Source organism: Myxine glutinosa, chromosome 6 (genome assembly GCF_964187855.1).
Source record: "Myxine glutinosa chromosome 6, kmMyxGlut1.1, whole genome shotgun sequence".
Taxonomy (NCBI): domain Eukaryota; kingdom Metazoa; phylum Chordata; class Myxini; order Myxiniformes; family Myxinidae; genus Myxine; species Myxine glutinosa.
This window is the reverse complement of record NC_136266.1, coordinates 49,147,447-49,173,747: the sequence shown is the minus strand read 5'-3', so window position 1 is coordinate 49,173,747 and position 26,301 is coordinate 49,147,447. Positions and strand designations below refer to the sequence as shown.

The following is a 26,301-nucleotide window of genomic DNA, read 5'->3' as shown; positions in this document are numbered from 1 at the left end:
CCACTCTCTCTCACCCCACTCTCTCTCACCCCACTCTCTCTTACCCCACTCTCTCTCACCCAGCCCACCATGTCTCTCTCCAACCCCTTTTCCCTCCCCTTCTCCCCTCCTTTCTGCTTTCTCTTCCTCCCTCACCCTCTCTGTCTTTCCTTCCCCCAACCCCCTCTCTCTCACCCACCCCTTTGGCCCTTTCCCCTCCTTCCTCTCCTGCTCGGTAGAATAAAAGATATATTCCAGGTGTTTGACTAGTCTGTGATTATGTCAAGGACTGGGAAGAGGCTGCTGCCTGTCCTCAGAAGGATGAGGGATATCACGGTCGAGTGGAGTCATCAGCATAGAGATTAAAGAGGCTTTTCCAAAGATTCTGTGAGATTATTTATGAAGATTAGGAATAGGATGGGGGCCCAGAAGACTGCATTGGGGGTACTCCAGTCTCGACAGGGAGATGACACAAGGGTTTCGTTGATAGCTACACGTTGAAAAGGTACAAATGGGAATTTGATTTGCTGGCCGGATTTGTATGTTGATTGTGTATGCGTGGGTAATGGATACTGGGATTGGTGCAACGCAGGCAAGATGGGCCGATTTACCTCCTCCTGCGCTATCCATGCGTGTAGTTAGGCGGTGTATAAACATAGCAAGGTCAATTCGAATTTCCGACGTGGTAAAAACTTACTTCTAAAAGCGATGTTGAATATTAGTGATAGTCAAAACAAATAAATAAGTTGTTTAATTTAATCCTTGTATTTTACCCTCAAATATAACTTCGTTGATCTAATTTTGAGGAACTTTGATTAAATTTAAAAAATAAAACAGAGGATGAAATTTATGAACGTGATTAAAAAAGACTAAAGTGTGAGTAAAAGGTGCGTGAGAGTGGTGATGATGTATCGTGACGTGACGTGGCATGGCATGAGGAGTCGTGACGTGGAATGATGAGTCGTGACGTGGCGGAATGGCGAACTTTGCCGTCGTGAAACATGGCGTTTGTTAGTTGTTTCTTTTCAATATTTGTATACTATATACTATATAGTACGGATTCCTCATTACGCTCGTTCGACGTCCTGACTTGCGCGAGAAAAAAAGGACATTTACAGTAATTGGTGTTACATTTTAAAAACAACAACGAGCAACAACGATATAGAATTGAACATTCCATGACCATTACAGCGTTCGCATCGATCAGCCTGAGGAAGACCGCGTGCAGTTTGTGTTGGTGCCACAGATATGGGAAACGTCGTCGTGCGAAGGTAACTTCAAAACGTCACCATGGTGATATGTATGACTCAATGAGGCATTAAAAGGTAACAAGTTTCGGGTTTGTGAGATCTCATGGCAGGTTGGACCGGGTTCTCGGACGAGGAGCTACAAAGGTTAAAAATGGATTCACATGAGCAAAGTGAGTTTTTATTTATTTAGTGTTTGTGTGTGTTGTTGTTGTTGTTGTTGTTGTTGTTGTTGTTGTTGTTGTGGTGAACTTGTATGTATGCTTGTTAGTGTTCGCCCGCCCACGTGTGTGTGTGTGTTGTGTACTTGTATGTATGCTTGTTAGTGTTCGCCTGCCCACGTGTGTGTGTGTGTGTGTGTGTGTGCGCGCGCGCAAACAAGTGTTGCAAGACAAGTTGCATATGCTTGATTAATAATTGGAATTTCCCCAACAAAAATATTAATTTTGCATTTTTTTTTTTCTTGTCCACTGATCTGCAAACAACCACAGTCCCATCACACATGACGAGGCAGGGACGTCCTCAGGCAGCGGTAACACCTCAGCGTTTACGGGGGCGAGGAGCAAGGGGTCCAGCGCTTGGCACCAGGTCCTCAGAACAGAGCAAACCTCACACAACGGCCAATATGAAGAAGGAAAAAGAACCGAGGCCTGAAAATGGAGTGGATATCAAAGCAAAAGTGGATATCAGCACAAAGGAAGAAATAAGCAATGAAAAGGAAACTATTGAAGAAATTCCCACTGGGGATGTAGAATTGCCGAGAGCCAGTACCAGTTCTCCCACGACAGCTGATGATGGCGGAATGAGGTGCGTACATGATTTTATCTGACAGACGTTGTATGATTCCATGTGATGGCTGCATTGCGGTTAGATTAACCCATTTGCATGCTCTGCAGGCAGGAGGTATCTCGGCTGGAACAGCTGAAGCAGCAACAGAAGGTTATGGAGGAGCAGAACAAACAGAAACAGGCCGAGCTCGTCCAGCAGCTCGCTGTGAGGTGAGTGCACGATGAAGGATGAAATGAGGGTGTGTGCAGTTGAGGATGGGAGCGTTTCATTCTGCACATGAACGTGTGCACCAGGACTCGACGCACAGCAGCAGAGTCGGTAAAACTTCAGAAACTTCAGCGAGAACTTCAGAACCTGGACTTTGCCCTGGCAAATGACGTCGGCATACTACGCAGTCGTATTGATCAAGCGGAGTGTGCGTACAACAGTGCCAGGTATGGTCATGAGCGTTGGACACATTACTATACCTTACGACTGACTCGTTAATTTGTGAACATCCCTAAAGTTCTGTCACCCTACTTGATTTCCTTTTTTGTTTTTGAGTAAAAGGGTGAAGTGTTTTCAATTTTACATGTTTACTGTTTTATTATTTACTGATGCGTCGAAGTATCAAGTTTCTTGCAATATTTATTCTGTTTTAAGAATTGGAATAATGGAGTCAAGGACCTGCAAGGATATGACTGTGGCAGAATACTTCAGTAAAGGAGACATTTGAACTCTGCGAGTCATTTCGTGATGTACCATACTCTGTTATAAAGCGTCGGCGCTGCTGAAGCAGTTTATTTATTTATTTATTAAGGATTATCCTGGGTGGTTTGCCATTGCCCTCCCATCAATGAATAGTTGGGGTAGGAATTTGGAATTTTGTCAGGGTGCTGGTGATAGCTCGCCTACTCTGCGGACACTATGGGATATTTAACGTCTTCTAATGCCGGCTGACGGGTCTCCTAGTTTGACATCCATCCAGAGGGACGGCACACACGTTGATGAAACACCGGGATGACAGTTTATAGCTGGGCCGAGATTCAAACCCAAGCTAAACAGATAAGAGGCAAGTGTGTGTACCTCAGGCCATCCTGCCAACCCGATAGGAGTGGGAAATTTTGCTTCCTCTGACATATTAACCCGATTTATGTCCATATGACTTGCACTTATTCCCCAAAATGAAAGAGCTTAGGGCAAGACGTTTTGCTTCCGTTGAAGAGGTTAAAACAGCCGCATGCATTGCATTCAGAACATTTCATGAGGAAGATTTCCATGCCTTGGATCAAAAGGTTGGTTGGTTGATCACTGGTGAAGTGCATTGAAGAGGTTGGAGATCAAGTGGATTAATGCAACATCAATAACGTTTATCATTTAAGCCTGGTGTTGGCTTAGCGGTTAGGGTGCCGGCTTGGGATCCGAAGGATCCTGGGGTCGATCGCTGAATTAACGTCTGGGGGGGTTGACTCAGCCTGTCATCCTTCCGAGGTTGGCAAATTGAGTAACAGGGTTGACGGCAGGAAGGGCATCCGGCCATAAAACATTGCTTCAAAAAGGGGACCACGGTGCCAGAAAAAGGCCAACCCCTGCTCTGTGGGGGAATATGGCCTCTGAAGGTGGTTCAATAACGTTTATCATTTGTCCCTTATGTAGAATGTATGCCGAGTGTAGAATGTATGCCGATTTTGGAATGATCTTCTTTGGATAAGCTGTACCAGCGATGACTCCTATGAGTTGCATGGTGTTCATTGTATCATGATATATGCTTTCAGGAAGCAGTATGACCACGCAGAGGCAAAGTTTGTGGCTGCCAAGATGGAGTTGCAGCGCCGGGCGGAAGTCAAGGAATTGCTGACGGAGCATCTTTGCCTCGTGATTGGACAGAGTGAGGCACGCAAGTCAAGTAGGCTGGATGAACTTACACGCAAGCTGAAAGATTGGGATTGGGCTGAAGATGAGAAAGAATCTGCAAAGGAGGTTAATCAGGTTGTCCAGGTGGAAGAGGTAGCAGAAACAGAGACCCAAAACGTAACTGGAGGAGGAGGTGGAGAAAGGGAGTAATGATTTCATACCTTCGTATGTGACGTTGATATTTCCGGTTTGGTTTCCAATCGGTCATGATTGAAACAGTCATAATTCTTTTCAATACAGTCACCTTGAGGAAATGCTAAATCCCAAAAATATGAACATCATTGTTGACTGTGAACAGGGAATGTTTTTGACAACCTTCTCACATGTTGATGCCTTAAGAGTAAACCATGCCTGAATTTGTACACAAATGGTTTCAAAGAATGGCTTTGTCGTAATATCGGAGTAGCGTGGCCTTCTTCCTTTTTATCCGTGGCAAATACTTGGTTGAAAGCAAACGGAAATGAAAACAATCTTACCTCTTTCATTACGCCCCATATCTCCACACGTGAAAGGTGAAACTGCAGGTCCTGCTTTTGATAATGAGCAAAGGACATCACATGTGAATAAATGGTGATAGAATAGAAATGTAAATAATTGGTTTATTATTTAAACCACATTGTGCTACATAAAGAAGTGGACCTTGTACATAAACCACATGGTGTGCTTTCAAACAACTACAGACTTGGCATTTAATATGGAATATTTTTTTTGTGGGGGTGAACTTACTTTTTAAGATGACTTAGAACCAAAAGTTCATTGGAATTATGTTGAAATTATTCTAGATTTTGTTAATGTGACCTTTAAAAGAAACAAAAACCACATTTGACATTTCAAAACAAATAAAATGATCCTTGAAAGTGATGTAAACTGATATCGAACTCGATTCACGGACAGTACTGTGTTAAACTTCTGTACGTTTTCCAGAAGTATCTCTATTTTGCACATGAGGCAAAAAATTTTTTTTAACAAAAACAAAAGTTAAATTACGACTGGGATTACGGACAGTAAAATTACAGTTCAGTACTTTGTGTAACCCCCACGAGCATTCAGGAGAGCACGTACACATCGAGGCATGCTGTTCACGAGATTTGCCAAGGTTTGGACAGGAATCGCTTGCCATGCAGTGACAATAGCCTGCTGCAATTCACGCACAGAGGTCGGCTGCTGGTCCAAGTGGTCGATTTGACGCGTTAATTCTGCCCACAAGTTCTCTATCGGATTCATATCCGGGGACATGGCAGGCCACTCCATATGCTCTTCACCACGGTCAGCAAAAAAGTGTTGGATCATGCGAGCACGATGAGGCCGTGCATTGTCATCTTGGAAGGCAAAGTTTCCTCGAAAGGCTGCACGAGCAAATGGAAGCAATGTTTCTTCCAGAATGGCCCTGTACTTGAACTGGTTCAGGTTTCCATTCAGAACAACCAGGTCAGTTTTGCCCCCCTGCATGAAAAGCAGCCCAAACGGTCACCCCACCACCTCCAGCTTGGACTCTTGGCACTATACAGTCTTTGTTGTAGGCTTCATGCACTTGTCTGCGCACTCGGACACGGCCATCTTGATGATAGACCAGAAATCTAGACTCGTCACTGAAGATCACGTGATTCCAGTGTCCTGGCTGCCATTGACGGTGCTCTCTGGCCCACTGCAACAGGCCGAGCAACAGGCTGGCGGTGTTGTCTGGTCAGGCGTGGCTTTCTCAGGGGACGCCTGGCACGATAGCCTGCTTGAACCAGTCGTTGGTTGACTGGCCTTCTGGATACAGGCACATTTGTCAGTTGCTGCCACTCAGCCCTAAGCCGATTAGCTGACTTGGTACGGCCATTGCGGACTAACAGGTGCAGCTGGCGATCATCCCTCCTTGTGGTTCTGTGGGGACGTCCTGGCCTCGGTATTGGAGTAGGGACACCCCTCTGAGCATTTCGTTTCAGGATCTTTGACACCTGACCTTGAGTGATGCAATACTGCCGAGCAATAGCACGCTGTTTCATGCCGTAATTTCGTAAAGCCACCACTCAATGACAAACAGCATTGTCGAGTTGACGGACCATCTCCAGAGGAAGCGGCAATAACTTTTGGAGACGTGCAGCAGTTGTTTTCCACTAATACAGAACGCAACAACCCTTGTATACCCGACTGTGAAGCCAATCATCAAATGCACCTGTCCGTACATTTTGCCATGCCACCTGGGATATAATCCTGTTGTTGACTTCTTGCTGCGACAAACAATCGGTGACATGGTTCTTTTAACAAATAAATCACCAAAGTGTAAAAGAAACTCACCAGATTGATATACTGAGTTAAGAAAGTAAACCCAAGTCAAGAAAAAAAATAATTCCATATTAAGGGTGTCGTTCTGGCGAACAGGTGATTTTTTTTTTTTTTTTTTTTTTTTTTAAGCTGAACAGTTTCCTTATAGTCTTATAAACAAGAATCATGCTATTAGAGGTCATAGAAGTACCCCTAAATATTGAAAAATTCAAATTTCAATTCAATTCAATATAATATTTTGCATGCATGAAATGTGTTATAACTTTAATTTGCATCATTCTTTTGGGCTGAAATTTGGACAGGATATTCAGAATATCACTTCCTTTAAAATGATGAAGGCTTTTGTTTATAGGAGTAGCCATTGTGGATTTATTGAAGGACAACCAAGTTTTATCTGGTAATTGGCATAATTAGCTAATTAGTGAACATTTGACATAATTTCACAAAATCCTCTCATCAGGTAGTAGAGTCACACATGTATAATACATGTACCAAGTTTTGTGTGAAAAGAATGATAGGTGACATAGAAGATAGAAGTAGAAATGTGTTTTGTTTTTCCTTGTTTTTTATTGACGGTCTAATTTATGCAAATTATATGCATGTAATATGACAAAGAAGCGTTGAAACTGGTCTGAGTTAAAGCCAAGATTATATCTTTCAAGAAAAACTGAAAATTAGATATTAACTTGACTTTGTTTTTGTGTAAAGGCCTCTCAAAGGTACCTATGTGGTTTTCTCAATTTTTCACCAGTACTACACCCTTAAATGCCAAGTCTGTAGTATGGACATTAGTAGACTGTACAAATCATAATAGCATATGTGATTTTTGAACCTGGGATCCCAGCATTCTTCGATCCAAGCAGCAACAGAAGGTTATGGAAAAGCAGAACAGTAATGCGAAACAGATCAAATTTTGAACGTTGACCTCAAACGAAATTTGTTTCCTGCAAATTGGTTATGTCTTTTCAACCCCATTAACCCCACCTCCTTCCAATTTTCCAGCTTTTCCCTTCCTGGGTTTGCTTCTTTATCCATCGTGTCCACCCCATGCGTCTTCCTCCAGTCCTCATTCACACCCATTATTTATCCAAGTCTCCCTCTGTTTTGTCCTTCAACCCTCGTGTTGTATCCTCCCTCTTTCTGTTGTTGCTTTCATTCTGTTGCGTCCTGATCAGTTCCGTGTACTAACTCTTCCACAAGCATTGACCTTGCATGCAAAAAAATGAACGCCCAAAATGATGAGCTACATTACGTCAGCGGTACTTCTGTTATCCATAGGAAGAGATACTAAAGTATATGTTTAATCCTGAAAAGTAGATGGATTTATGTAAAACGTCTTTAGTTTTGTCACAATATCTTGAGTTGCTACAGGTTTGGGTTTTGTTTTCTAAATAAGTGTCCAATACTGATGCTTTTACATGCTAGTTTGCACACTTCTCTGGGGTTGTTTTTACTAATGCAAGATCCTTTATACCAGAATCAGTGACATAATGGTTCGAGCGGCCGCTCTGAGTCTGGCAGCTTTACAATTCGATCCCTGGCTGAGTCATGCACCGAAGACTTTCAAAATGGTAATGTGCTGCTTCCTTCCTTGATGCTCATCATTTAAACGGATATGGCACTGGCAAACAATGCTGGGAAGGCAATGGCAAACCATCTAGTAGGAGCCTTGCCAAGAAACTGCTTTGGCAACACTAACACTATGTTAAGAACATGTTACAACAAAAACAAAAAAATCAAATGGTCTTGGTTTATTTTGACAAATTGAAGGTTCATTTGCAATAAGCAGGGTAGTTAAGTTAAGGTTTATTTCCAATAAGCAGGGTAGTTAAGTTAAGGTTCATTTGCAATAAGCAGGGTAGTTAAGTTAAGGTTTATTTCCAATAAGCAGGGTAGTTAAGTTAAGGTTTATTTCCAATAAGCAGGATAGTTAAGTTAAGGTTTATTTCCAATAAGCAGGGTAGTTAAGTTAAGGTTTATTTCCAATAAGCAGGGTAGTTAAGTTAAGGTTCATTTCCAATAAGCAGGGTAGTTAAGTTAAGGTTTATTTCCAATAAGCAGGGTAGTTAAGTTAAGGTTTATTTCCAATAAGCAGGGTAGTTAAGTTAAGGTTTATTTCCAATTGCTTAGGGCTGCCAGGATAGCCTAAGAAGAATGCGCACTCACCTTGCCTAGTTGGGTTTGATTCCAGATTTGACTATACATCTGGTATTGATGCTCCCCAGGAAGTAAGTCGTACAGTGTAAGTTGCAGTATTCAGATACAGTTGCAGGGAGCTGTCAGACAATTTGGAAATTTGCTTTTTCACTTGTTTGGTTTTTAAAAACACAAACTCTACGATCAATTTGGCGACAGTAATTGGGTGCCTTTACTGCGAGCACAGCGTTCGTCACTGTAGCATGTAATCTAAGGGCCTGCAACTTCAATTGAATGTCAGGCCAGGCGGTTCGTGAAAGACTTGGAGCAAAAACATTACCCAGCAGACCTCGCACGACGGTGGGAATCAGAGGTTTTAGTAGTAGTCATAAAAATCCTACATTATAGGATTATGGACCTCCGCAATCAATCAGTCACTTCCCATACACGCAGTGGCCACATGTTTTTGGCCAAAAAACAAAGGGTCTCACTGAAGTATTTATGGCTAATATTTTTATTGCACGCTTGCACATTAAATACATTTTGCATTCCATTTCGATGAAGTTTAACAAACATCTCAACAATTTGGTCAAAGTACCATCTTAAACTATAACCATATTCCCATTCACCTCTTCGTGCAATGGCTGCCAATATTTGATGAAAATGTTATTTGATAACTTTGAGGCCCATGTGTGCAATGTTCTTTCCCCCCACCCCACCACTCCTAAAGGGTTTTCTAAAATCTAAAGTGGAATGTACTGGTATCCACTTGCAGATTGTTCTTGGTACTTTGTACCAAGCATACTTTATAGTTTGGAGGAATATAATTTGAGAAGGGGGCTTCAGGTGCATTGTGGGTAAATTGCTGTGCAGAATTGTTTATATCTTTTTATATTGTTTTCTTATTCCCTTTGTGTTTTATGTTTTAATGATGGTCAACTTACGGTGTCACCAAAGAATAATTTCCCTGAATATGGCACAATAAAGATTTATTATTGATCTTGACGGAGCAGCTTGTAATTTTAATACTTCCACAAGCTGTCGTGTTTCTTTATCCATGTTGTTTTCTACGATTTATGGTAAAATGCTATATTTTATGCATATTTAATGTTTTGTTTCCACTGATCAATAAAGATGAAAATTTCCTTACACTTTATATATATATATATATATAATATATATTTTAAATTTCGGAATGTTGGAAGTCTTGGGGCCAGCAGGATAGCCTAGAGATACGCACACTCACCTCGAAGCCATCTAGCCTGGGGTTGAATGCCGAGCCAGCTGTAAACTGTCATCCCAGGGTTTCACAGGCAGGGTGATTCATCAATGTGCTTGGTCATTTTGCAAATACCTGCCCGAACCTTTGTCAAATGTCAGGCCTGGCCACCTGGTTAGTGAAAGACTGGGACCAACCCCACAATAACGTGGGAATAATTGTGGCCATTAAGTAAATGCTGGAAGCCTTGCTATTTAAATAACGACTAAGCCTCCGAGGCACATCGGCAGCTTGTTATCAATCCCAAAAGCATGTACAGTACATGACAGAGCATCCATGCAACAAAAACATACATCGTACAGGTTTTGAGATTACATTAATTCGGGCACACGAGTGAGTGTAGTGAATGAGGGAGGAGTGAGGGTGGGAGAGGAAAGATTCAGATGGCGCTGAGATTCCCCACCCTCAGTCACTTTGGGGGGGGGGGGGGGGGGGGGAGGAGTGAAGTGGGAGGTGGGGAGAGAGATAAATGAACTGTGCGATACATTTTGGGAAATTAATTGGATGCGTTTAATTTGGGCGGAGTTAGGCTTAGTTATTTAGTCAGCCCAGCCCTGTTTTTAGTCCCTTACCTGGAAGGGACGATAGGTTTGTTCTCCTTCTGTCAATCTGTGGTTTTCAGGACCCATACGTTTTAACAGAACAGGTCCAGTTTCGTTGCATTTCACCAATTTTTCATGGAATCATGGCCTTTTTGGACTTACAAAATATCACATACTATACATGGGTCAGTTTTCCAGACTTTTCCCTCTTACCCTCTAACATATTGAACTGAAACTTGGTAGGGGACACATATTGCTGTCGTCCCATGGAGCTGACCACTCTTCCATTTTCCCATCGCTGTCGCCCTCGGCGTCCAGATCCTTAAGAACGCCAACATTACTTCTCCGGGTATTCAGGCCCTGTCAGTGTGTTGAGCAAGTGTACAATGTCATAGCAAACTTTGCTTCTCTGAGGGAAGGGTATCCATTCTTTTTTCTTTACAATACACTGAGGCTTTTCTGTCGTGGTATTTCACCATGGGCGTCTGCTACTTTAACATAGTAGGATAGGATATGTGCACACAATAGTTTCATTTTAAACATTAAATAATGCAATGACCGCAGCAGGCCGAACAGTTCACGTTTTGCAACCCACAGAGGCCAGATCTGCATCCGTTTCGTAACCTTAATTTAATCGGCTTGTTCTTGTCACCTACCCAACTCATCCACAAGTTTCATCCGAATCCATCCAAATTTTTTGGAGATATCATGCTCTATATTATTTTTTGGGAAGGTGAAGCTTTTGAATAGTGGAGCAGAAGCTTTTGAAGCATACGCATTGAACTTGAGTCTGAGCCATGGAACTTCATTTGTGCTTTAAATTGCTGTACATGCACACATCATCATGCCCAAACCTTTGAGTTTTACAGCAGAATGAATAAAGGAAAGGTGAGCATCCAAGGCTGTTGCTGGTTCGGGTTGGGTAACCGACGTCACGACTATCTAGATTGTCTGTCCGTAATCACAGTTTTATGATTCTTCTCAGAGCGCCTGTGCAGCCAGTGCGATCTTTTCATTTAATTGCTTGGGTAACTGCACGAGGGTACGTAGGTCACCGAGTGGAATTTCCAGCAGCATACCTGAAAGGATGATAGGAGCGGATTTTGAGCCATATACTAAGTATTAACAATATTACATGTTATTTCAGGATACCTACCTTATGTGCCATACCTGTGATCTGTGCAGCGTGCTGTGCATGGTTTGTCGTGAGTAAGTAGTCAAATAATTGTTCCCCTATACTCTCATAGACATCCAAGGGTTTGTCATTATCCTGGTATGGTTGCTCATGAGGCCAGCCGTCAGCTGTTAACAACACTGTTTGCTTGTGGTTGTTGCCACCGTGCCGAGCCACTACCAGGGCCTCCTTGGCTTTCTGTACAGCTTCTCTCCGAGACGTCGGGTCAGCTAAGACTGCCTGAAGAGCAGGTGGATCCAGTTCTAGGAGCATGCCTGTAAACAAAAAAAACTCCTCATTTTAATGATCTCACATTTCCGTTGAAACTTCAACTGATAAAGTGCGACTCACACTCGGTAGAGAGCATACCTCTGCTAGGCTGATCAGTTTACGTTTTGTATCCCACCGATAGGTCGAATCTGCATCTGTACCTGAACCAAAATCTAATCGGCTTGTTATTGTCACAAAAGCAACTTGTCCACCAATTATTGTCATAATTCGTCCACAACCTTTTGAAATATCATGCTACGTATCGTTTTTGAAGAATTTTGAAATATGTTATCATTTTAGAAGTTTGTGAAGAATCATTAAATAATTATTGGATCCAGATCATCACCAAATTTGAATAATTTCTTCCTTGTCACACACCCAACATGTCCACGTTTCATCCAAATCCATCCATAAACTTTTGAGATATCATGTTATACAGTCCGACCCCAGCATTCGCTTCTACATTCGCAGCCATGTGCTTCACGTTTTCACGGCTTTTTTACGGCCACATGAAAATATTTTAGCTGTGCTATATGCGAGCTTCATGGGATATCCCACCATTCACACTGTGAACATAGCTTCATGGGATGTCCCACCAGTTGCGTAACATGTCAACCCCAGCAAGTTACTGTACAGAATGAAAACACTCCACCGCAACTATTAGTGCAATTTATCCCCCTTTTCCCCAATGAAGCAATGCCCCAACATTCGCGAATTTTCCTCGACATTCGCCAGATTTTTTTGCAAATCAGCAATCGTCCGGAACGTATCCCCCCTTTTCCCATTGAAACGATGCCCCCACATTTGCGATTCCCACATTCACGGCATTTTCCAGGAATGTATCCCCCACGAATGTCCGACTATATCGTTTTTGGCGTTATCTCTCAATGGTGAAGAATCGCTTAAAGAATTCTCGTATCTTGATCTTCACCAAAATCGAAGCAATTAGTCCTTGTTTCACCCTCCTTGTTTCAGTCCTAACCCTCCTTGCCCAACCTGTCCACAAAGTTTCTTCTGAATCCATCCATAATTTTTTGAGATATTGTGTTCCCAAACAGGCAGACAAATATGGGTGAAAACATAACCTCCGTCCACCTTCGGTTGCGGAGGTAATGATACAGTACAGATGAGAGATGTTGAGCTACCTACCAGCTCACAATTTTGTATCTCGGTAAGGAGCTTACCAGTGATATATGGCGCTGCTTGTGGTTCCATATCTTCCACCAACACATACAGCTTTTCCCCAACGGAATCGCAACAAGGAGCCGGTTCAGTGGAGCTAGGAGGGCAAAGGATTAAACACCAAGAAGAGCGAGCTAATAAGTGAGGCAAGTTATTTTTAATTTATTTTACATTTTCAAAGAATCAAGAAAATTGTACATTGACGGAGCTATGTGAAATGCCTGTACCTTTAGCTGCCTAATACAGGTGGCCGACCAAATGGGCACTCGAGCTATGTGAACGTGATTGTAGTGATCAGATATACCTGTCTGGATCATCTGCATTCTGGAGGGCAGCAGTAGCTTGGTCAAGTCGCCGATCCAACCATGATGGTTCCCGCAGCATCCGCCTGACCTCTCCCTCTCCAAGCTCCAGAAGCATACCTGATAATGATAAATTGATTAGCTGTTGTTGACTTGGTTCAAAGCGAGTACTGTATTTGTATTTTTGTAATCATTTGGCGTGTAGGAGCTAAGGTAACGAACTAGTTCTATGTTATTAGTCCCCTACCGGTGTACACCGGAGGGGACTATAGGTTTGCACTCCGTCCCTCCGTCTGTCAGTCTGTCCGTCCGTCACGCAAAGAACAGTTTTCCGGACTTTTTTTCTAAACTCTTAATGCTAATGATTTCAAACTTAGTACATGGTTTCCTCATGATAAGTTACAGATCAAGTTCGAACTTCACGATGTTTCGATAATTTTTGACAAAGTTATGGCACTTTGAACTTTGGTAATTTCCCCAACAGTTTTCCGGACGACAGACTGCCGGCAGGGGACATGCATTGCAGCGCAATACTCATAATGCTTGTTTCCCATAATATCACAATCTGGTAGCTGGTGTTGAGGTAATGGTTAAGGTGCCTGGCTTGAGATCTTAGGGTCCTAAGTTCAAGCTCCTGTCATGCTGCTGAATCACACCTCGTGGGTTGACTCATCCTGCCATCCTTCCAAGGTTGGCAAAATGAGTACTCGCTGACTGGTAAAGGGGTGGCATTGCATAACTACCACGATCTGTTTTTTTGGTATGCAAAGGGGAGGTGGGTTTAATGTGAGTAAGGTTTATAACGATTGTACATTTTAAGGAGAGTAGGCAGGATAGCCGAGAGATATGCATAATCGCCTCTGAGCGATCTTGCCTGAGGTTCGAATCTCAACCAAGCTATAAACTGTTAAATTGACATTTCCCAGGCAGGGTGATTTTTTATATTTTTTATATATATTGGATCCTTTATATATATTAGATATATATATTGGATCCTTATATATTTATATATATTGGATATTTATATATATTGGTCTATATATAGAGACCGAGAGACCGAATGAACGAACGACCGAACGAACTTCAACACAGGAGGAGCTCGGTAATTCGGCTCAACAAGGCTGTGCAATGGTTGCCAACCTATTGTTGCTTGTCTGCGCAGTTATCCTTTAATTCACCAACTACCAGCAAGAGCGAAGGCATACGGGGCCTGCCACGAAAGGCTCCAATCCAAACAATAATCGGCCTTGACCCTGGCTCTGCCTAGCTTATGACATCTCACGTGATCGGGCACGTTCATTGATATTGCAGGAACATGATGATTATTATTTATTATCTATTAGTATTAGAAATAGGAGGGGCATTTCCCCCATGTGGAAACGTTCTTACCTGTAAGCTGCGGCACATTATCCCCTCCTTTCGCGGTTATCCGCTCGTACAACGCTTCTCCGAGCTCTTCCGCCGCCGGAGTTCCCTCCATCCTTGGTCTGACCGCATTATTCACCACTTCGCCACGCCCAGCCCGCCCAAGCCCCGCCTAGCCCGCCCAAGCCCCGCCTCTCATAATCTATCCCGCCCCCTACTCCAGCCACTACCACTACTTTCGTCCTCTCAGTAGTATCTCAGTCCCACCATTATCTAGCCACCTTGTTTCGCCCCTTTAACCCACCTTGCTGTTACTCCATTTCTCGAGGCCAACCTCTTCTTTTCTCCTCCATCTTTAATGTCCAGTGCATTCTTTTATCTCCCCTTTGCTGTAGCTCCTCCCCTTTTTTGCTCAACTCCTCCTCCCGTCCCTCCTGGCGCGGCGTCATAGCTGCAGTGTACTCTCCTCAAAGGCTAATGAGATGATGAGATCACTCACTATATTTGTAATTCTGCATTTAAACTCGACTTGAAAGCGAAAATTTTGTTTAAAAATTATTTTTGATCCGACACTGGCAAAATTATTTTCTAATTTTTTCGATTGTTTAATTCAAATGGAAATCGAATATTTTTCTATTCCAGAGCGGATAGTTGTGGCATAAAGATACATCTGCCTATATCCTATCGGGAAAAAAATGATATGTAATTTAATTATGAGACTCCAAGAATGATAATTACATTATAAACAACAATTGAGTAATGAAACGCTGATATATAAATTAGAAACCCTTTTCAACAATAACCAAATGTATAAAACCATATTACGAGATTTAATCACTGTGCGCAGATCCAGCTCCAGTTGGCTTTTAGATGCAATGTATGGCAGTCATGACGGTATCAATTGCACCAGAACCTTTTGTCAATTTTTGGATTTCCTAATTTCCTATAGAATTGATGATTAGACCAATCTTCCTCTCATTACAAGTCGTGTAAAATTTATGGGCTTTGCAAAGTGTCAATATATGATCTTATTTTAATGACCGGAAACGCTGATTTTGACTAAAGTAAAGCCAAGCCAAAGGGTCTTCACTACCACTACGAGAGCAGCATCGGTAAGGAGTTTGTTTAAGGTTCATAGGTTATTGCGAGCTTCTTCGTCATGGTGAATCGGCTAGCAAACACGATCAAGACAAAATACGTGTTAAAATAGAAAGGCGTCAGCATGGTGTGCAATACCTAGTCTTAAATTTAAGGGTAAATTTGCAACAAAAACAAAAATTCGGGTCCAACGAATTACTCAAAACAAATGTACCCAAATGAAAGCACAATGTACCCAAATGTAAGTCGTACTACGTAAAGGAAGGTTGTCCCATAGGTGGGCAATGGGCAATGTGTATGGCCCATAGCATAGGGCATTGTGCATTTTTTTCTGCACCAGATTATAGTTGTTGTTATTGTTATTGTTATGGTTATGGTTAGGGTTAGGGTTAGGTAAATTTGGGTAAATCGTCATTTTTGAGAATTTTCATTTGGGTAAATATTCCACATCATTTTGATACACATAATAAGAAAGTAGGGTGTAATTTTGATCAAATAGTTATACTTGATTAATGTCTAGGATCAACCTATGTGGGTAAACTTACCGCCACCTTGGTCGCTTCAGCATGGATTCATTAATCCTGCAGATGTATACCGAGTTATGTCCCCATGGCCTAAAATGGCTGCCACCGATCGGGCCGGTAAAATTTGTAAAATTATGTTCGCATTCGTTTTCTTGGATGTCAAGAAGCACACCGTAACGTTTTACTGCATAAAATAACCTTCCTTTACGTAGTACGACTTACATTTGGGTACATTGTGCTTTCATTTGGGTAAATTCACTTACATTTGGGTAATTCGTTGGACCCTCTGCTACCTCTTACCCTCTGCTACCTTTTACCCACTGCTACCTTTTACCCATTTTTTTGTTGTTTTTTTTTCTCTCCTTCCTTCATAACTCAATCCTCTCCAGCCAAAAGACACATTTCCAATTCTATTTTTCACCATACTCCTTCAACTTTCTCCTTCTTCCTCTGATCCACTTTCACCTAACCTTCAAAAAAACATATTAACAAAGAATTTAAAAAGTAGGCCTCTCCTCCCGTAATAACAAATTTGCTTATACACCTCCCTGTTCCTTCCTTCTCTGCTCTCCTGGCTGTCAAATCCTATTCTTCTGTTCCTGCTTCTGAACCTGTGCTGGAATCCTTAATCCCTCTTAGGAATCCTTCATGCCCTCATTTAGGGAATTTCCCCAGATAGTTTTCACGGCTTAGTTTAAAAATGTTTCGACTTTCCCCTGAAGTGTTGTATTCTGTTGTATATTTTAACACTTTTCTTCTTCTTCTTATTTAAAAGGATGTCTTCGATTTGCTCACCAAATCTCTCTATTTCAAATAAAAATTCAATCTCTCTTACAGTTCCTCCTTCCGACATTCCCTAAACTCACCTGCATTCCACCCCTCCGTCAACGTTTTCAAACGGATCTCTGACTCAAAAATCACAAGTAACTCATTTTGCAATAAATGTTCATTTTCCGCTAATCGACCAACAATTTCTAAACTCTCTCCTCACCCCACCCCTCCTAAATTCCCCCCTCACCTCTCCCCATCAATACTCCCTCCTCGCATTCAAATTTTTTTTCTCCAATTCTCCCCTCTCACCCCTCCTCCTCAATGCATCCTCCCAGCTTCCTCTCTCTTCCAACTCTCACCTCCATCTCCTCCAACCTTCTTCCTCACTCTCCCCCCCCCCCCCCCCCTCAAACAACACCTCACTGTGCCTCACCCAATCACCATCAAGCCTTTTGTCCTCCTCATCCTTCCCTTTCTCCTAGATCTTCTGAAATCTCCGACACACTATCAACAGGTCTTCCTACCTCCTCCTCCTCTTCCTCATCTTACCCTACCCCCCTCCCCTCTTCTGTCCTGTACCCGATACTCGCCCTTCCTCTTCCTTAATGGTATGGACCTCAAATATCCGGGGCCTTCGCTCAAACCTGATTGATCTGTCCATACAGGTTGCTTCTGACAAACCAGACAATCTGCTTAACAGAAACGTTCCTCCTTCAAGATGGCTCTGATTCCTTAATATCTCTCCCTGGTTACTCTCTCCTCCGGTATGATAGACCTGAGCCTCGTCCTGGTGGTGGGGTTGCTATCTTTATCAAAACTCTCTTCCTCTCTCTCCCTGCACTGCCCTCTCTCCACCGCACCCCCAGTAGTACCTCTGGCTACGGCTTCCTCTCCGCTCCCACCTTTTGTTCATATGTGTGTTGTATCGTCCACCAAACAGTGATGACCCCATTTACATTTCGCTGTCTGACAACATGGATCAACTTCTATCTACTCATCCCAACTCTCTCTTCCTCATATGTGGTGATTTCAACTGTCATCATGCCAGCTGGCTGGGTGTGGGTACCTCTCTCACCAGCTATGGCACCTCAGCAAAGGACTTCTGCGACTCATTGGGACTGACACAATCTGTCAATTTTCCGACCCGCATCTCAGTCAACGGAGCATCTCCTCTTCTAGACTTGGTTATGACAAACTTCCCTGCAAATGTCTGCTGCTCTTCTTCTGCTCCAATCGTTTCATCTGACAATATGCTTGTTAAAGTGGACATCTCTCTGGCCATTCTCAGAGAGCCTCCTCAGCGCCGACGAGTCTGGCATTTCACTCAGGCCAACTGGTACGGTCTTCAAGCAGCCATCAATCATCTGGACTAGTCTCCCCACTCTACTGCCTCTGACATCGACTCATCCTGGGAATTCTTCGAAAGTAAATTGCTCTCTCTCATTCACAGATTTATCCAATCTCGTCTTCAGTTGTCATACCCTTCCTCCCGTCCATGGTACACGGAATCTTGTGGTGAGGCAGTTGCCCTGAAACAACTTGCCTTCGCCTCCTGGAAGGCAATCTCATTTCCTTTCACAAAGCCCGGAACATTTATTTCCTCTGCTACCTTTTACCCTCTGCTACCTTTTACCCTCTGCTACCTTTTACCCTCTGCTACCTTTTACCCTCTGCTACCTTTTACCCTTACACAATGTTATATTGTATGTTACCCTCTCACCTTTTAACTGCCATTGTAGACCATTCCCCATTTGATACACGAGAAACAACCACTCTCTCGAAACATTGAAACACTAGAAACATTGGCAAGTCTTGTCTGCCCCCCTCCCCCACCTTCGCAGGGGGTGGGTGTAGGTGTTTGGGGGGGGGGGGGGGTTGAGGTTATTTGTGTTTATGACCTGACCCTGGGTACTTCCAACATGTATGCAAAATTTGGTGGAGATTGGGCTGGCCTTGTTTTTTCTGTGATTTTTCAGATGTCCATACGTATTGTTGTGGTTTTTAGAACCCTCTACTTTGTAAATATCTGTAATATTCCCTTTTAAATAATCCCCTGTAAATATTCCCATTTTTGGTGTAAAGGTCAAAGGTCGCACCCTAGTTAGGCCACGAGCAACACGTAGCACACCATAGTCTTCTTCTTTAGTTATTTCATTAGTATGTGTTTCAGGTAAGGATCTGTTTCCAATAGTTGAATCTGCGTTGTATTAATCAAATAACCTAGGCCCCTTCTCAAATTCCCATTCCATTCATTTTTGCGGTGTAATCTGCCCTCCAAATCATATTGCGCTACTCTGCCAGCCGCAGCAAGACGCCATTACGCACGCGGTCAAGTTGGAGAGGAAGGGGGGAGGAGCGCCAGGAACATAGGCGTGGCCCCATCAATGCGTCACGAGGGGAGGTACCAATGAACCCTCGCGACAAATCCGGGCCGAGGCGTGTTCACGAGTAGGCGGAGCGAAGCGGACGCGGATTGATACGCGAGGCTTGTAATAAAAGCGTCGCCGCAGACTACTTCGGCAGATGCGGGGAAGTTCGGCAGAGGAGAAGATGCGGGGGGGATGAGCGAATGATCGGCAGACACCAAGTGAACTGCGCGAGGGAAGCCCTTTGATGAGGAACAGTTCGGCAGAGGATCGGCAGAGGATGACCCCATTTATCGGATGAGTTCGGCAGAGGATCGTTTGATACGAACTGCCGTTTGGTTTTGAGAGCGTTCGGCACGCTATACGTACGCAGCATTCCAGCCCCTCACATATGTAAGGTCCGGTCGCGCGCCAACGATACGCGAAGCTGCCTGCCGTTCTTCGCCCGCGGACCCAGAGCCTGGACGGATCCCATCGCCTGGAACCATATGCCTGGACCTTCCTCCCCTACCAGCTACCATTCCGTGTGAGTCTGTCTGTCTGTTTGTCCTGGGGTCGTGATCAGTTAAGACTGTTTAGATAAGCTTGCCCTATGTCCTTTTATTTCCTTCTTTTGTATATTCTTCTTGCCTTTCGTTTCCTCTTTTAGTGTAGTTAATAAATCATATTTGTTCTTCCTTCACCCTTCTTATTCTTTGGTTCCTCTCAGCCGATCGCTTGCGTCCTGTCCCCAATTGAGTACCTGTGGCACGATTTGGCCAACCGCTTTTAATCGGGTTTAGTCCTTTTGTTAACGGCTCGGATCGTGGATTGCTAAACCGCTCGGCAATTACCATCACATCCGCGGTTCGAGCAGGGACTCATCTCCCTGCTTTGCGGAGAGATTGGTGAAGGTATTTGGGAAACCGTTGACCAATCACCCTGGCCAATCTCACCCCGCAAAGGAGCGGGATAGTTCCAGGACCGGAGACGGCCATCTTAACAAGACAAGGGGATTAACCCCCCTTGCTAACGGGAGTGCCGTACTCTGAGATCCGTAACAATCGGTGTCAGGGAGTGGGATTGAAGCCCGAACCAAATTTTAATCCATCGAAAAAATTTGGTCAAAATTACGGGCGGCCGAAATTTAGTATTTAACAACGAAATTTAATCGTGCCATGGATGATCAAGGCGGTCGGATGCCGGTGGGGGAGATAGAAGAGGGTTTAGAGTCAACCCAGGACCCCAGGGAGGCAGTGGGAGTAATGGAAGAGGAGGTTGAAGAAGGTGCGGTCGAGGGGGTTGCAGGCGCACAAGATGGCGGCACCTCGCACGTGGTCGCGGCAGCACAAGATGGCTGCGCCGCGCACATGGCCGCGGCAGCCGAGCCCGCGATACCAGGGGACTTGCAATCATTTATGGCTGAAATGTTGGCATGGATGGTAAGGAGGGATCAAAAAATGGATGAAATGGGTGAGCGTTTGGAAAGTAAATTAGACACCCAAAAGGAAGAGACGAGGGCTCAGGGGGAGCAATTGGGGGCCTAGAAGTCAAATTTGGGGAATTAGGAAACCAAATTGAAGGGTTTGGAAACGGAATGAGTGAGCAAATAAGTAAATTTGGGGACAGAATGGGTGACCGCATACAAAAATGTGGTGAGAACATAGACCGCATGGCGAGCGGGAGAGGCACATCGGTGCACGACGAGGTAGCGCGACTTGAGGAGCGCGGGAGAAGCGAGTTGGAGCAAGGCACAGGTAACTGGACGGGTATAGAGATCGCGACCCGGGGTATGGGGAAGCCGGCGACCGCCGAGGTAGCAGAGAAAATTTTAATAGAGCCAGCGGGAAAAGACATTGAAATTAAAGAAAAAGAAATTAGAATCGAATCAACCAAACAAATAGTAGTGGAAATTGGAATTGAAGAGACGCCGGACTTGTAAAAGCACTCGCAGAAGGAAGAGAGGGAAATTGTACAAAGTCTGAATTCGCATCGTGATGCTGTACTTATTAACCCCAATGAAAGTTTGCAGGTGGTGTTGGAGCGAGGAGGAAGAAGCGCCCAGGTGAGTCGGGCTGTATATTGTGCGGGGAGATTTTGCAGAAGAATGTTTGGCGCGAGAGGGTTTTTCGCGCTTGGGATCGCGAAAGCACCCGGCGTTTGTGGAGGGTCCCTTGTGAGTGGTGTGAGAGAAAATGGCGCGCGTGTGAGGAAAAGGTGTGTGAAGGTGAACGGCGCGTGTGTGCGAATGGCGCCGAAGCGCGAGGGTGATACCGAGTGCGAGAGTGAATGCACAGCGGAGGGTGAGTGTGGAAGTAGGAGTGAGTGTGACCAGGAGTGTGAGTTGGATGGAGGGGGTGTGCGAGAACGCACACCTGAGTTGGTTGTGGCGCGTGTGCAGGAGGGCACATCGGAGCGCGTGAGTGGGTATGTGCAGGAGTGCACACCCGTGGTGAGTGTTACGGAGGACGTAACGGAGGAGAGGTGTGGAACGGAGTGTGTGATAACAGAGTGTGCGAATGGTGGAATGGATGCGCAAGAATGTGCAAGAATGTGCGCGAGTAGAATGCATGGGATGTACGAGAGGCGTTGGAGCGCCGGGTTTGGTGAGTAAAGAATGGAACGAGTGGTGTGAGCATGCGAGTAGGGCATCGACGTTGACCGGGGCAGCGTTTAGGCTGACGGATAGTCGACGTGAGCCCTCGGTCCGTGCCGGGCTTTGTGTACTGCGGGAACCGGCGAGGGTCGTAATCACGGCGGTTTCAAAAGAATCACCATGCGCGATCCGCGCCGGGCCCCGCCCTGCATGGTCGGTTCCGCGCTTTGCCAGGCAAGGCCACCAGCCTGGTTCGAGGGAAGGTAGGAGGGGTCGGAGCGGCGCCCCCTTGTGGTGGCGGCGTTCCACCCGGGCAAGGCAGGGCCATCGCTCATGGCAGCGCAAGGCCCCGCGCCGGGATGGTGCTTGGAGCCTTGGCCTGAGCAAACCTCCTCCCCTGAACCGAATGCCGGACGGACCCAACCTGCAGTAGACCAACCACCCGAATTCATTGCTCGGCTTTGCGAACCGAGCTTTAATGATGTAACGACGTACCGAGAGGCTCTGAGTGAAGTGGACTGATGGCGATAGTGATAGTGTGATTGGGAATTGATGGAAAATGGTATATGGTGTAGAGGGGTGGTAAATTTACCATCCCTCACATCGTATCACCTCATTGGGGCAAAGGAGCTATAGTTTTATGGGGTACTAGCAGAAGTACCCGGCATTGCCAGGCGGGGGAGGGGAGGGGAGGGTAACGGGGGGGGGAGGGGAGGAGAGGGGGGAGGGGAGAAGAGGGGGGGGAAGGGGAGAAGAGGGGGGGGGAGGGGAGAAGAGGGGGGGGAGGGGAGAAGAGGGGGGGAGGGGAGAAGAGGGGGAAGGGGGAGGAGAGGAGGAGAGGGGGGGAGGGGAAGGGGAAGGGGGAGGAGAGGGGGGAGGGGAGGGGAGTGGGAAAGGGGAGAGGGGGGAGAGGAGAGCAGAGGAGAGGAGAGGAGGAGGAGGGGGAGGGAGGGGAGAGAGGGAGGTGAGAGGAGTGGGGGAGGTGAGAGGAGGGGGGGAGGTGAGAAGAGGGGGGGAGGTGAGAAGAGGGGGGGAGGTGAGAAGAGGGGGGGAGGTGAGAAGAGGGGGGGAGGTGAGAAGAGGGGGGGAGGTGAGAAGAGGGGGGAGGAGAGAATGGGAGGGGGGAGGGGTGGGGGGGAGGGGGAGGGGTGGGGGGGGAGGGGGAGGGGAGAAGGGTAGGGGGGAGGGAAGGGGAGGGCCAGTCAACAATGACGTTGCAGTTCTCATGGTCGGAGAGCAGCACAACAATCGTGACATTGTCCTGCATCTTCGCAACAGCACGAAGCGGATTTTGGAGACTCACCGATCCTGTGACGCCCTCCAGTACCGGCGTTGCCAGGCGGGGGAAGGGAGACCCGTACATTACACACATTACAACATTACACACACACAAACTGTGTTTTATGTTCAATGGTCTGGCGGCGGGTATGGAACATCACGTGATCGCTCTGAGCGAATCAGCGCGCTGCTCTGCCACCAGGTCAGATTCCGTGTATAATATTCCTCGCTGAAATGCGCTGAGGTAAATATGAATAAAAAATATGGATCTCGTCAAATATTTTTAGGTAGGCCATGTCCTTCCCAGGCTCAATGACCATGTCTGTGCCAAATATCAAGTACGTGAGCCTCTCCGTTTAGGAGTCTATCGGTAACATTACACACACACAAACTGTGTTTTATGTTCAATGGTCTGGCGGTGGGAATGGAACATCACGTGATCGCTCTGAGCGAATCAGCACGCTGCTCTGCCACCACCTCAGATTCTGTGTATAATATTCCTCGCTGAAAAAAAATCTATGTGAAACATGCTACTATCTATGCTAAATCATGCTAAATCATGCTAAATGCTAATCATGCTAAAATCTATGCTACTTGCTGTGAGTTTATGGCGGCAAGGAACATCACGTGATCGCGTCACGAACATCATCCGTGATCACGTCATCACGTGATCGTGATCGTCATCAATGAGCGCGAATGAGCGAATCAGCGCGCTGCTCTGCCACTGGTTCAGATTCCGTATATAATATTCCTCGCTGAAAAAAAATCTATGTGAAACATGCTACTATCTATGCTAAATCATGCTAAATGCTAATCATGCTAAAATCTATGCTACTTGCTGTGAGTTTATGGCGGCAAGGAACATCACGTGATCGCTCTGAGCGAATCAGCGCGCTGCTCTGCCACCGATTCAGATACCGTGTATAATATTCCTCGCTGAAAAAAAATATGGATCCAAAGATGAAAGGAAAAAAAAACCTATGTGGTGTGAATGGCAATGTTCCTCGCTGAAATTAGTCAGGTTCACTATGTTTTTTCATTCAAAATTTTGGTAGATTAGCAAAACTATACATTTTTGGAATATTCAGAGCATGAGGAATCCAAAAATTAATGTTTACATTTGCGTAGACACCTTTGCGAAAATGACACTCAGGACAGTGATGAAGATCTGTAAAAGCATATTCCTGAACGGTATAGACCTCGTAGATCCTGTGTATAGGACTTATAGTTCAATCTGATACTACCTATAACTTCCTATAACAACCTATAACTTCAAAGGACTTGCAATATCATGTATTATGTAATACAGTTATATCACAAATATAAAGAAATGGTTTTCAATTACCTTTATTTGTTGCTTTTCTATAATCCTGAGCACTATTTTGAGGCCTTTATTGGATTCCTTGACCCAGAAAACATAGGATTAGCATATTTAATTAAGTCTCTAGGTTGACTAGAAGCCGAGATCGCGCAAAATATGTATTTTATGGCGGCCATTTTCAAAATCCAAAATGGCGGCCATGCAGGTGTCTGTGCAAATGCCAACATTGATTTTCAGATTCTCCATGCTCTGAAGATTCCAAAAATGTACAGGTTTGCTAATCCCAAAATTTTGAAAGAAATTATATTTGTTGACATAGTGAACCTGACTATCTTCATCACTGTCCTGAGTGTCATTTTCGCAAAGGTGTCTACGCAAATGTAAACATTAATTTTTGGATTCCTCATGCTCTGAATATTCCAAAAATGTATAGTTTTGCTAATCTACCAAAATTTTGAACGAAATTATATTTGTTAACATAGTGAACCTGACTAAATGTGAAAAAACGCAATCGATTTTAGCTCAGAATTACGTGCGAACGCGTAACTGTGAGTTTATGGTGGCTAGGAATATCACGTGATCGCTCTGAGCGAATCAGCGCGCTGCTCTGCCACTGGTCAGATTCCGTGTATAATATACCTCGCTGAAATGCGCTGAGGTAAAAATATGGTAAAAAAATATTATGAAATAATTTTTTTTAGGTCGGCCATGTTCTTCCCAGGCTCAATGGCCATGTCTGTGCCAAATATCAAGTGCGTGAGCCTCTCCGTTTAGGAGTCTATCGGTAACATTACACACACACAAACTGTGTTTTATATATATATAGATGGCAGTGAAAACCAAGCCAGGGAGGGTTTGAATAATGTATAGGGATTTAGAAAGATCACCATAGGTAACTAGATTTAAGTAGTGACATTATACCTGTAGAGGAGACGTAGCAGATTAGTGGATTATAATGATGAGGGAGTGCAATAGTATAAGGGGCGACTGGGAAGCACGAATCTTAGAAGGGAGTAGTCAGCTTAGATGATGCTATGTGTTTGTGGTGAGAGTGATGAAATAAGGAATTGAGAGGCAATGGTTTGGAGAAGTGAAAGTGTATTGAGCAGAGTATTGTGAAATGTGTGATTGTGCATTGTATTGAGTGAATGGTCCTGGAGGGAAGGAGGGTGCAAGTGCCACCAGGTGTGTGGGCATAAGTTGTGCAAGTGAAAGTACATGTGAATGAAGAATGGTTGTATGGAATAGATGGTATGGAGTACGGAATGGATGGTATGGAGTATGGAATGGATGGTGTGGAGTGAGTAGTGTGGGATATGTGGAGTGGAGTGAATGGTGCGAAAGAGTGAGTGGGGACAGGATGGACCCCTCACGAGTACCCGGGGAGGGTAGTTTAAAAGTAGGTAGAGTGAGTAGGTAAATTGTGGTTGGATATTGGCATCTGTGGTGCGAGAAGTAGCACAGAAGTGTTGTGAGGGGTGCATTAGTGAAATGAAATTGGCTGGGCGTGTGGCCTGTTAGTTCGTGTGATTAAATGAGCACTCCGCCACTGTTAGTCTGTCAGCCAGGTGAGGCCGCAGGTAGGCTCTGGGAGCCAGTAGAGTTCAATGGGGCCCGAGGATCCGGGTAGCCCGACGCCAGAGAGGGCGGTAGGGGGTGAGAGCGCCAGAGGGCCTTCCCCAGGTAGGTTAGGGTAAGGAGCAGGTAAGCTCGGGAGACAACTACAGTGGCGGAGGTGTGCAGGTGAGCGGACCCGCTGGGAGCGCCCCACGACCCAGCCTTGAAATTGTGCGAGGGCAGAGGGTGAAATAGGGCAAAATGGAGAAGATTGTCATTGGGACCGCAAGGCTAACCCCCGCTCTCGTAGCGAAAATGGCCTTTAAAATGCATGTTGTTGTTGTTGTTGCACAGGGTGAAGAATCGGGGGAGTGAGACCCCA

At 44.9% G+C, this 26,301-nt stretch overlaps 3 protein-coding genes across 5 annotated transcripts in view; 2 read left to right on the top strand and 1 right to left on the bottom strand.

Moving 5' to 3' along the window:
- The first annotated feature begins 1,114 nt into the window (after positions 1–1,114).
- Positions 1,115–4,769, top strand: LOC137429757 (RAB6-interacting golgin). 2 transcript variants are annotated; one of them, XM_068119977.2, is made up of 6 exons: positions 1,115–1,250; positions 1,328–1,399; positions 1,718–2,033; positions 2,123–2,224; positions 2,309–2,449; positions 3,770–4,769. In XM_068119977.2, the coding sequence occupies exons 2-6, from the start codon at positions 1,333–1,335 to the stop codon at positions 4,056–4,058; spliced, it is 915 nt and encodes a 304-aa protein (XP_067976078.1). In that variant the 5' UTR covers positions 1,115–1,250; positions 1,328–1,332; the 3' UTR covers positions 4,059–4,769. The 2 variants fall into 2 exon arrangements, with proteins under 2 accessions (XP_067976078.1, XP_067976076.1); XM_068119975.2 differs by having other exon boundaries at positions 1,186–1,399.
- A 4,042-nt stretch (positions 4,770–8,811) lies between these two features.
- Positions 8,812–14,582, bottom strand: LOC137429758 (uncharacterized). Its single transcript, XM_068119978.2, has 5 exons — positions 14,454–14,582; positions 13,067–13,184; positions 12,765–12,859; positions 11,307–11,585; positions 8,812–11,215 (listed from the first exon to the last, which is right to left on the bottom strand). Exons 1-5 carry the CDS (start codon positions 14,542–14,544, stop codon positions 11,118–11,120), a joined length of 681 nt encoding a protein of 226 aa, XP_067976079.2. The 5' UTR covers positions 14,545–14,582; the 3' UTR covers positions 8,812–11,117.
- Positions 14,583–15,464: 882 nt separating this feature from the next.
- Positions 15,465–26,301, top strand: part of COPS9 (COP9 signalosome subunit 9) — a 35,273-nt gene continuing 24,436 nt past the window's right edge. The window contains exon 1 of one of the 2 annotated variants that reach the window (XM_068119974.2): positions 15,465–15,541. The gene's annotated coding sequence lies outside the window, so the exon portion shown is untranslated. The remainder of the gene's footprint in view (positions 15,542–26,301) is intronic. The other variant, XM_068119973.2, reaches the window with a different exon arrangement.

Excerpts from the sequence above, each read along its gene's own strand:
- LOC137429757 (XM_068119977.2), top strand. The coding sequence starts at position 1,333 with ATGGCAGGTTGGACCGGGTTCTCGGACGAGGAGCTACAAAGGTTAAAA. Across the intron at positions 2,225-2,308 it reads GTCCAGCAGCTCGCTGTGAG|GACTCGACGCACAGCAGCAG; the intron begins GTGAGTGCACGA and ends CGTGTGCACCAG. Across the intron at positions 2,450-3,769 it reads TGTGCGTACAACAGTGCCAG|GAAGCAGTATGACCACGCAG; the intron begins GTATGGTCATGA and ends ATATGCTTTCAG.
- LOC137429758 (XM_068119978.2), bottom strand. The coding sequence starts at position 14,544 with ATGGAGGGAACTCCGGCGGCGGAAGAGCTCGGAGAAGCGTTGTACGAG. Across the intron at positions 12,860-13,066 it reads AATGCAGATGATCCAGACAG|CTCCACTGAACCGGCTCCTT; the intron begins GTATATCTGATC and ends TTGCCCTCCTAG. Across the intron at positions 11,586-12,764 it reads AGCAGCGCCATATATCACTG|GCATGCTCCTAGAACTGGAT; the intron begins GTAAGCTCCTTA and ends TTTTGTTTACAG.